Source organism: Aedes aegypti, chromosome 3 (assembly GCF_002204515.2).
Source record: "Aedes aegypti strain LVP_AGWG chromosome 3, AaegL5.0 Primary Assembly, whole genome shotgun sequence".
Lineage (NCBI taxonomy): Eukaryota > Metazoa > Arthropoda > Insecta > Diptera > Culicidae > Aedes > Aedes aegypti.
Genome location: NC_035109.1, coordinates 31,659,708 through 31,671,811, shown reverse-complemented (window position 1 = coordinate 31,671,811; position 12,104 = coordinate 31,659,708). Strand labels below are relative to the sequence as shown.

Genomic DNA, 12,104 nt, shown 5'->3' with positions numbered 1-12,104 from the left:
AGTACTAAGCCAGCTTTCACTGCTTGATAGTGGTGTGCAAGAACTGAAAAAAGGAAGCTCATGCCAGCCAGAGCGGCTGTCACACGATTTCACAGAAGTTCGGTGAAAATAATGCTGCGAACTGTTCGTTAGTATTTCACAGGGTTACAGTAAAAATGTTTGTTTCACAGATTTTATCCGGTAAAACAGCCGATTTCACGGATTTTGTCGGTAAAATAGTAGATTTCACAGGAAAATCTGTAAGGTACCGCGGGGCAAGTGGGTAAATGGGGTAAGTGAAAACAATTGATATATTTTTCTGAATATGTGAATTAACGTTTTAAACTCATGCGCAAACCTTTGAGGCCATTGAGAACATTACGATAGGTAAGAGATTTCTGAGATTTTTTAGCCATTATTGCATAATAGAGCGAAAAATTGTTTACCTGTCAACTGTTACTCCGTAACAAGTTGGCGGCGTATAATCTTATTTTAATATTTTCAGTGGAAAAAAGTTGCAGAAAATAATTTCCTGCGCCACTTCTTAGTTGTCCTCTGTGACAGTTTCAAACTGCAATAAAAAAAGTTTTAGAATTAATTCGACGTAGACCTAAAAATAACTAAATTTAAACACCGTCAATTTTCTTATCAGGTGGGGTAAGTGAAAAGTTTATCATTAGAGATTCAATTTGTGTTTTCTCTTTAAGCAGCCATAAGTAAACATGGTTCGCAATTATCATAGAAAAACATAACGTGCTGATAATTCAAGAAACCCTATACTCAAGCGTTAAAAGCTATTAGAAATTATGGAACTTCTCAAAAAGATGTTGCCAAACATTACAATATTAATATGTCTACTTCGGGCAGCCAATTAAAAGGAAGACGTTGACTGAAAAGTTGCAATATTAGAGAACACACGGAAATCTCGTGGAATGTCTGTGTAAAGCTAGTTCAAAACATAAAAATGGGGTATAGGTCTTCCCACATAAAAAAGATTCTAAATACGTTATTGAAGGATTCCGTTTGATTTCTCCCGAAGAGTTATCCGACGTCATATCCGACTTTCTCAAAAACAAATAACGAGCGGTGGAAATTCTACAGAGCAGAAATGCAATTGCTGTCCTATAATGCAAGAACTGACATTGGAAATGTTGCAGTGATAATGTTGTCGAATCATTTCAACTAACATAACTGAACAGAAGAAAGTTCAAGTGAAAAGAATAACATTTTCTTTGTTTACTTGTTACTTATGTTATTGTTCATTGGGAAACCTTAACAAATGTTAAAGCTAATAGAAATCGTGAATATAACTGTTTGTTTTTGACTTTATTGTTCAAAACGGTAAACTTTTCACTTGCCCCACTTTTGGGTGAAGTGAAAAGTAAAACGACATTTTTCAAAAACTTTTTCTGTATTTTTTTCTTCAAATTTTCATTAAAATCTATTTCAGCATGCTGCTTATATTTGGTGGGAGTCAAGCTAACAAATATACACGACCTTATTTGTTTCAATTTAAAGTCTCCAGAATTTGAAGAATCTCAACTATGCGAATTCCATTACCCACTTGCCCCACGGTACCTTATGTTTGTTGTTTACAGTTTAAATTCGGTGGTTTCTTTCACAGGATACTGCGATTTATTTTAAGTGTGCACCATCTGATAATCCATCTTGAGCTGAACAACAAATAGCCAGGGACATATTTTTTCTCCAACACTTACATTGCCGAGCAAAACGCGCAAAAACAAAAAAAAATCCAAAAACGAACCCACTTACTTACTTTTAATGGCGCTACGTCATTCAAGACATGACTTGCACAATTTCCGAGTAGTCTATGTTTAATAACTTTTTTCACAAACATCGAATTGCTTCGCGGTCTTCGGCAATATTGTTCATCGTGCCTGTGTTCGGAATTTTTATAGAGGACAATGGGCGACCTCTCTGGCGATTTTTCTTTGCAAAAGTAAGTTTTCCCATAGTAAATCCCGTACAAACTTTGAACGGCTGGCGCTAAAATATAGTTTATCCGATCGAGCTGAAATTTTGCACGGTTGTTATGGGACCTAAACTGCCGTGAATCGCAAGTCAGTCCCATCTGTAAAAAGTAGGCATTGAGAAAATGGGGTGTGAAGTTTCCAACCTCGTTTTTCATACGAAAATTAAAAAAAATCCACAGGATTTAAACATGTTCAAATCTTAATGAAACTTTCACAGTTTGCTTTTCGCTACGATATCTTTCTGAGAAAAATAAAAAAAATGATCAGAACACGGTTCATTTTTCTGTTACACGTGCGAAAATCTATAGTGGAACTGATATGCGGTTACTTTTCATTATGGGACAATTTGACTTGCTGTTTTTTCCTACTTTTTCCGAACAAATCCTATTATCTCATTAGGGCAGCTGAAAGAGCATTGGAAGATATGTTGAAAACTGAACTGAACTAAATTTTGACGAAAATGCAGATGGGACTGACTTGCGATTCACGGCAGTATAGCCCAACTAACGGGAGCCCAATTAGAACGTAGCCCACTTAAAGATAGTGCAACGAAAGAAATTCGACTGTATTACGTCGATCATGCTTGTCATATGTTAAAATTATTCATGTTACCAAAAAAATATAAATTGTGTTCCAAAATGGCTATGATCTTTCTTGCCCCATGACCCATCTTGCCCTTTCTTACCCTATATAGGGACGAATGACCTTCGGGTTAAAGTCCCTCACAAACAACAACAACAACAACTTACCCTATCCAGGGAATAGTTTGGTGATTTTTCCAATATCTATTCCGGCAAATTATCGAGGGAATCCTCCTAGATTTTCTCAAGGATTCAGAAGCTTCTTCCGAGATTTTTGCGGGAATTTTATCATTCTCTTAAAAGATTGTTTCTCAAGAAGGTTGTTAAGGATTTTATTTAAAAATACCTAAAAATGTTGAATATTAACCAGACGAGTCCTCGGAATTCATAAATTTACTCTTATAGTGATTTTTGAATCCTTAAATGTTTGGTATCTGTGCCTTCCTTAATTCCTAATTATTCTCTTTTCGGTACCTTGTAAAACTCTTTTTTCAGACGTGTGTAATCTGAAGTTCATATTTTTAAGATACTCAATTGTTACCAGTCCTGTTATTGAATTCCCCTGTTTATACGCTAATGTCTGTCGAAATATTTCAAAGAAACGGCAGGTTTATGACTAGAAAACGGTTGTCATCCAGAAATCATAAACTCTAGTTCTATTATTAACGTAGGATTATCTTACTATTTAAAGCATGTGAATTATATTACTCACCATTAAATCTAACTAAACCTATCCATCAGATTCCACCTCCTCGTTTTCCTCCTTTACACAATCCACCGGAAACAGCGGATCCGGAAATCCGCTTCCCCCTCCCGACTGCTCAAGATCCACCTGCACCATCGACGCCACATCGATCGCCGGTTCTTCTGTTTGCTCCCCCATCTCTGACCCGTCCTGGTCTTCGTCCTCGTTCTCGCTGCCGTCGCTGTCGTACCTTCCCCTCTTGACCGGAACTCCTTCCCGCGTTTGCCTGAACCCGTGGCACTTTTCCTCCAGCAATTCCACCCTCCTGTCCAACATTTCCACCAGGTCCTTGATCTGGATCACTGTTTGGCGAAGTGCCTGAACTTCCTCTTCGAAGCCGTACCCATCGGCGGTGTGACCTCGCCGGGCCGGTCCCCATATGCTCTTTCGTGTCCGGACGCTGCTGTTTCTTAGGAACGTAAAATGATCCAGCAGTTTCTTTGGGGGTCCACTTAAGCAAAGATTTCTGTGTTTCTTGACGGATTGTTTCATTATCGACTGAGCCCACAACGTGTAGGCGTCATCTGTATTGGGTCTCAGGTGAGACCGGTGGATTTTCTGCAGTCTTTTTTCGATGGACTGGAGCCTATGCTCTTCGAGCCTTTGCGGGGTGATGACGTTTTTGGTGCCGTCCTCATTGGTGTCTTCGCCTAGTAGCACTTGCCGAAATAAATCCCAGGCGGCTCGCGAATCGATGTTATTCGAATATATATACAATTGGAGTGTAATATCTCGCTTTTGCCACCGGTTAAGCATGTTTTCGCTAATTTCTCCCAAACGGTAGATTCGTTTGCGAACCTTATCCTTGAAAACGACATATCTGGGCAGATCTTCCTTGGTGGGAAACTCATGTTCCGCCCAGAACGGTTGGTTTTGCTCGTCAAACTCAACCTCTCGTTTTACGAACGGCTGTACTAATTCATAAACGTTGTCGACAAATTCATCGTACGAATTAGAGCTTATAACCGTGGTCATATCTATCGTATTTCCAACCTGTTGCTGTCGATACAACATTTTACAGACCGAAAATTCGTTTGTGAATCTGGCCCTCCCAGGATCGTTCTCTTCAACAGCATCCTGCTCGACTTCCAAAGTGCTTTCAACGATCTCCTCTTTGTTCTGTTCATAAATAATATCCTCGAACGTTTCTTCCATTGCGAATCCTAAAAATATTTAAAAATTTTAGTTTACTGGCCAACGTTTCAAAGTTTGAAAGCGGTTTTTCGCTATTGATGCATGATTTTTCAAATATTGATATCGGTTTTACTCAAATTCAACAAGACAACATGGACTAAGAAATTTCTCTATAATAACTCTAGCGTAACATTTGAAAAGGACCTAACTGCAAAATGTAAACAAACTTGATTATTCATTATTCGTATCATTTTTTATGTAGATTACTCCTACATACTCTTACGGGCATGCAAAATGCATTATTAATGGTAATTTTATTCAAATTTAAAAGGGCCTATCTGAAAATGATAAAACTAAGAGGGCCTAACTGGTCATAAAAGGGCCTAACTGAAAATTTCCATCAAAATCAGATTGGCCCTTCCGTGCGTTTTTAATTTTCCTCCATATTTGTCAATATTTAGCCCTTGTATAGCGATCAGCATAACGTAAAAATTGAGAAATGCTCGATTGAAGATTCTGTAACATATTGATTGTTACTATTTTAAACTCATTGCTATCTAATAGTTTTAAACTTTTGTTCGACACTCATAGTCTATTACTGGGCCACGTAACGTTTCAAATCTAACATAACATAAAAACTAGTAAAAAATGTTGAATTCAAACATCATCGGCAGATAGGCCCTTTTACGAGTCTTCAAACCAGTTAGGCCCTTTCAATTAGGCCCTTTAATTGAACATGGTTTCAGTTAGGCCCCTCCAGTTAGGCCCTCTTATTTAACATAGTTCCAGTTAGGCCCTTTTGGAATTTGTGAATTTTATTGATTATTGAATAGATTTTCAAAGTTTTAGAACAAAATCAATCGATTATGTGAGAAAATCAACATTGAATATTGAAAATTCTTTATTGAAGATTCAGTACTATATTGATTATTCATATTTCAAACCCTTTCTCCTATTTACCAGTTTTATACTTGTGTTCGACACTCATAATAGTCTACTAGGTGGCCCATAACGTTTTAAATCTTGAATAACAAAACAACTCGTGAAAATGGTTGAATTCAAACATCATCAGCAGATACGCCCTTTTACGAGTCTGCAAACCAGTTAGGCCCTTTCAGTTAGGCCCTTTGATTGAACATGGTTTCAGTTAGACCCCTCCAGTTAGGCCTTTTTATTAAACTTAGTTCCAGTTAGGCCCTTTTGTAATTTGTTAATTTTAATGATTATTGAAGTGATTTTCTAAGTTTTAGATCAAAATCAGTCGATTAGGTATGTGAGAAAATCAACATTGATTAATAAAAATTCTTTATTGAAGATTTAGTACTATATTGATTCCTATTTCAAGCCCATTCTCTTTTTTACTAGTTTTATCATAATCTTAATGCGAAGTTAGTTGAAAAACTGATTTTTTATCCTGAAAAAAAATCAATTAGGAAAGTGTACCAGTTATGGCCATAGTGGTTCCCTATTTGGCCACGTGTAAAATTTGAATAACTTTCACATTTTAAATCTTTTTGAATGTTTTTACATCAAGATATATATTAAATCTAACTACTACAACGAACAAACATTTTCAAATTTTGAAGACATTAAAGTAATCACATATGGCGAAATAGGGAACCACTATGTCCATAACTGGTACACCTATCCTACATTAAAAATTTTGAATAAGGTACCGTGGGGCAAGTGGGTAATGGAATTCGCATAGTTGAGATTCTTCAAATTCTAGAGACTTTAAATTGAAACAAATGAGGTCGTGTATATTTTTTAGCTTGACTCCCACCAAATATAAGCAGCATGCTGAAATTAATTTTTATGAAAAATTGAAGAAAAAAATACAGAAAAAGTTTTTGAAAAACGTCTTCTTACTTTTCACTTGCCCCAAAAGTGGGGCAAGTGAAAAGTTTACCGTTTTAAACAATAATTTCAAAAATAAACAGTTATATTCACGATTTCTGTTGGCTTTAACATTTGTTAAGGCTTCCCAATGAACAATGACATAAGTAACATGTAAACAAAGAAAATGTTATTCTTTTCACTTGAATTTTCTTTTGTTCAGTTATGTTAGTTGAAATGATTCGTCAACATTATAACTGCAACATTTCCAATGTTAGTTCTTACATTATAGGACAGCAATTGCATTTCTGCGCTGTAGAATTTCCACCGCTCGTTATTTGTTTTTGAGAAAGTGAATATGACGTCGGATAACTCTTCGGGAGAAATCAAACGGAATGCTTCAATAACGTATTTAGAATTTTTTTATGTGGATAGACCTATACCCCATTTTTATATTTTGAACTAGCTTACATAGACATTCCACGAGATTTCCGTGTGTTATCTAATATTGCAACTTTTCAGTCAACGTCTTCCTTTTAATTAGCTGCCCGAAGAAGACATATTAATATTGTAATGTTTGGCAACATCTTTTAGAGAAGTTCCATGATTTCTAATAGCTTTTAACGCTTGAGTATAGTATTTCTTGAATTATCAGCACGTTATGTTTTTCTATGATAATTGCGAACCATGTTTACTTATGGCTACTTAAGTACGAAAACTCAAATTCAATATCTAATGATAAACTTTTCACTTGCCCCACCTGATAAGAAAATTGACGGTGTTTAAATTTAGTTATTTTTATGTCTACGTCGAATTAATTCTAAAACTTTTTTTTATTGCAGTTTGAAACTGTCACAGAGGACAACTAAGAAGTGGTACAGGAAATTATTTTCCGCAACTTTTTTCCACTGAAAATATTAAAATAAGATTGTACGCCGCCAACTTGTTACGGAGTAACAGTTGACAGGTTAACAATGTTTCGCTCTATTATGCAAAAATGGCTGAAAAATCTCACAAATCTCTTACCTATCGTAATGTTCTGAATGCCCTCAAAGGTTTACGCATGAGTTTAAAACGTTAATTCACATATTCAGTAAAATATATCAATTGTTTTCACTTACCCCATTTACCCACTTACCCCGCGGTACCTTAATTTTTGTTTGTTAATTTTTATTTGTTGCCTCTAGTTGTGGATCGAGTTCCAAAGTCGCGATTTTCACAAAAACAAATTCGTTTGTTTTTGTAACAGCCCTGCAAGAATTCTTCTTATACATCTTCTTGGCATTACGTCCTCACTGGGACAGAGCCTGCTTCTAAGCTTTGTGTTCAATGAGTACTTTCACAGTTATAAACTGAGAGCTTTCTTTGACAAGTTGCCATTTTCGCATTCATATATCGTGTGACAAGTACGAAGGTACTCTATATTCAGGAAAGTAAAGGAAATTTCCATTACAAAAAAAAAAACCTGGACCGACCGGGAATGGAACTCAGATACTATCAGAATGGCTTTGCTTTGTAGCCGCGGACTTAAACTGCTCGGCTAAGGAAGGCCCTCAAGTATAAAACAAGTAAAAAAGTGAATGGGTTTGAAATAGATATAATCAATAAGGTACTGAACCTTCAACCGAGAATATCCAACATTTAGCTATTACATTGTTTTTCTCTCGCTTTATTTTATTTAAAAACTATGAAAATCACTTCAATAAGCAATAAAATTAACAAATTCCAAAAGGGCCTAACTGGAACTATGTTTAATAAAAGGGCCTAACTGGAGGGCCTAACTAAAACCATGTCCAATCGAAGGGCCTAACTGAAAGGGCCTAACTGGTTTGAAGATTCATTGAAGGGCCTAACTGCTGATGATATTTGAATGCAACCATTTTCACGAGTCGTTCACGCAGAGAAAACAATTTTGATATCAAATATATTCTGAATCATTACAACAATATTTCTGAATTATTTGCCGGCTTATAATTGCTTTTTATTATTTTAATAACTACTAGTCATTTGAAATAACAAATTTTATTGTTGAGTTTGACAGCTGGGTGCGATGCGGTCCAAAAAATAATATTTTTTGTTTTCACAGTGTATTTTATTGAAACAACAATATTGCTGCATTAAAATGAAACTATTCGTTATTGAAACAAAGTCATGTTGTTTTTTGTTTTAATGATATTTTTATTTGAAACAAATACACCTTTTTATTGACGCCATGATACTCACATTTTATTCAGCCTTTATTTGACATAAATTAAAACAACATTTGCTTTGGAAAAAATAATTTATTACATTTTCATGTGTGATATTTTTAAAGGGTAATGTAGATTAAAAATAGCCATATATACCTGCGTCACTATTCAAACATTTGATTATTTAAAGGATTCCGCTTCGCAAGCGACGGGAGGGGACTCATCAGTTCGATTGCCTTCAGATGGGAGATTAAATTTTAATGTTTCGTGTAGGTGTTTACTGCAATAGTAAAAATATATAATTAAATTCGAAGTTTTAGAAAAGAAATGTCTCAACTTACCAATGATTCTGGTTTTAGATATTTCTTCACATCAAGTACTTCAAAAAAATAACATTTTCACTACTTCACCGTTTACAGCTTAAAACAAAATGGCAGATGAGCTCTTTATCACACTGATTTGAACTTGTCAGAATCAAAAATATAAGTAACTGGAACAAACAAATCTTTAATTTAAAATGAAGTTTGTTTTTGTTGATTTAAAAATTAATTTTATTGAAATGCTGTCAGAAAATTCAAAAATATTTTTGTTTTGTTTTAATAAAAATCATTGTTGTTTCAACACAATTTGTTTAATCACTTCAAATTGAATGTTTTTGTCAAAAACAACAAAAACATTTATTGTTTTGAATACCTGATAATTCTCTGCGTGTTATGCTATTTGAGATTACTAACGTTCTGGGCCACGTAATAAACCATAATGAGTGTCTAACACAAGTATAAAACTAGTAAAAAAAAGTGAATGGGTTTGAAATATCAATAATCAATATGTTGCTGATTTTGTATAGAATAGTTTCCAATATTTAGCTTGTATGATATTGTGTTGTTTTCTCACATAATCATTCAATGTTGTCGAAGAATTATGCAAATCACTTCAATAATCAATAAAATTAGCAAATTCAAAAAGGGCCTAACTGGTTTGAAAATTCGTTAAAGGGCCTATCTGCGGATGATGTTTGAATTGAACTATTTTTACAAGTTGTTGTGCTATTTCAAATTCAAATCGTTGTGAGCCACGTAATAGACCATTATAAGTGTCGAACACAAGGGGTTATCCGAAAATGACGTCCATAGATTGGGGCCTCCTCCAATGGGGGGATGTACGAAAATGTGACAGTGCATGGATTGGGTATTGGAAAAAGCGTGACAGAGGGGGTAGAAGGGTTCTAGAAATCCCGAAAAACGATGGACGTCATTTTTGGATCTTCCCCAAGTATGAAACTAGTAAAAAGCGAATGGGTTTGAAATAGGAATAATCAATATGGTACTGAATCTTCAACCGAAAATTTCCAATATTTAGCTATTTTATAGTGTTTTTTCACATAATCGCTAAATTTTGTTCAAGGTTTATGCAAACCAATTCAAAAATCAATAAAATTAGCAAATTGTAAAAGGGCCTAACTGAAACCATGTTCAATCAAAGGGCCTAACTGAAAGGGCCTAACTGGTTTGAAGATTCATAATAGGGCCTATCTGCCGATGATGTTTGAATTCAACAATTTTTACGAGTTGTTGTGTTATTTGAGATTAGAAACATAATGGGCCACGCAACAGACTTTAATGGGTGTCGAACACAGGTATGAAACTAGTAAAAATGCGAATGGGTTTAAAATAGGAATTATAAATATGGTACGGAATCTTCAATTGAGAATTTCTCAATGTTTACGTTTTGCAGATAGGCCCTTTTCAAATGTTACGCTAGAACTGTGAAATTACGCTAAGAACACTAAGCTCAGCAGCAGAGGATAATGATTATAATATTATTAACATCATTAACATAATATCACAGACAAACAGACGTAACACTTAAAACAAATCGCGATCAAAATCATAGTCGCAAGAACATGTACGCCCAATGCTAAAATCGCAGTGTTTGGCCGATTGGCCAACAGGTGGCGCTAGTGTGTAACCGTCAAACACGAACAAAAACGATGCGAGCGCTGCGGATGGTGGATTGGCCACCTACCATATATTTGAATCGATCGTTAAAAATGTGGTCGATGGACACGATGAGAGTGTGACGTCTGTTTGTCTGTGATAATATCATTAACATCGACACACGCGTGGTAATAATGACGTTAAAATCGTCTAAATTTATGCTCCATCCATAATCCATTGAACACGCTACAACAGCAGTTAATGTTCCGATCAAAAATAATTACACTCAGATACACGGGAAGTCATAAAAATACTAAATTATAGTAATGGATCATAGAAGGTAGTTTTTGTCAGTGCTCACCGCATCAAAACAAAGGAGCCACTGTATATGGGATTTGAAATTGTGACAGCATTGTTGTTCTGTCAAACACACAAGGCTACGGTGGCGCTATCTATGCTTTCCATAACGGCCGTTTTGATTATTTTGATGATCCATTGAGGACTATATTCTATCTACCTCTCCTTCATTCGGCAGGAAATTTTTATGCTATTTGTCAATTCGACTGGGTTTAAGCATCGCTAACATCGCTAAGCTTCAACCCAGTCGAAATTACAGTTAGTGTAAAAATTCACAGCAGAATGAAAGAGAACCAGATATAAACTACATATCCCTACTCGCATAATAGTCCCATATTATATGGGATTTCCTATATAAATGGGACATGTGGGCAGTGTAAGTCCGAGATATGAAAATAAGCGAAAAACGGAGGTTTCTATAATTTATTGTCGTCTTTCAAAATGACAGTTGTAATGTTCTAACATTTAAAAAAACGTGTGTTCCAAAGCTATAGCTTATAAGTATGATGTTCCGCTCAAGAAAAGTAAAAATTTCTGTTTGTACTTTTCTGTTGAAGTGCATACTTCCCATAAGGTTCGATTTCTTCACCTTCGCTTAAGCCGTAAACCACGTTTACCCCATACTAAGATACTAAGTTTAAATTAGGTTTAAGACCTAAGCGGGGGTGAAGAAATCGGCCATAAGTCGTAATACAATATAACATTTAGATGAAACATTTCAAATTGTTACTGACATACAAGCAACTCTGAGTTTACATGTAAATGCTTCCGGCGATTTTCTCTGTTTGAGGTCTGATTGTCTGTGAAGACATTACACCGCACAGCCAAAGTATTGTCAGATTGGTTGACATTCGGGAGTTTAGTTTGTCGACTAAATATCCATCAAAATTACCAAAATGTGTGCTTATTCCATGGATTCCAACTTACCCGATTGAACTTCGTTGTCTAACTGTGATCAGCCAACGCAAATTTTACTGAAATTCACTATTTTGGGGGCAAAATTTGCCTTCTGCGGCAGAATGTTTACCGTCGCTCTTTTCACTTCCGAGAGATGCGCGTTTTGACTTTCAGCGCAGGACATCAAGACGAGGGGTGCATCGATTTTTTGTTTGGATTATTCGTAATCGGTCAATAGTTTCAAGCATGTTATTTATTGTGCTCTGCAAGATAAATCCACGTAATGCGATTATCTGAAAATGTCGATAAATATTTATATAAAATAAGGGCGCAGCGTGGTCAATGCAATTCGTGGTCTGCTGCAACAATTCTCTTGGGTTTTTAGTGGTCTTGAGATCACTTTATTTTCAGATTTTTCGTTCTAAACTGACTCCAAACCCAAATTTTCTGTTTAT

The 12,104-nt window shown here is 35.5% G+C and overlaps 1 protein-coding gene across 1 annotated transcript; it reads right to left on the bottom strand.

Annotated features, from left to right (window-relative positions):
* Positions 1-3,195: 3,195 nt before the first annotated feature.
* LOC5567825 lies at positions 3,196-11,823 on the bottom strand. The gene is made up of 2 exons (XM_001657681.2): positions 11,680-11,823; positions 3,196-4,462 (listed from the first exon to the last, which is right to left on the bottom strand). Exon 2 carries the CDS (start codon positions 4,452-4,454, stop codon positions 3,285-3,287), a length of 1,170 nt encoding a protein of 389 aa, XP_001657731.1. The 5' UTR covers positions 4,455-4,462; positions 11,680-11,823; the 3' UTR covers positions 3,196-3,284.
* Between the last annotated feature and the right edge of the window lie 281 nt (positions 11,824-12,104).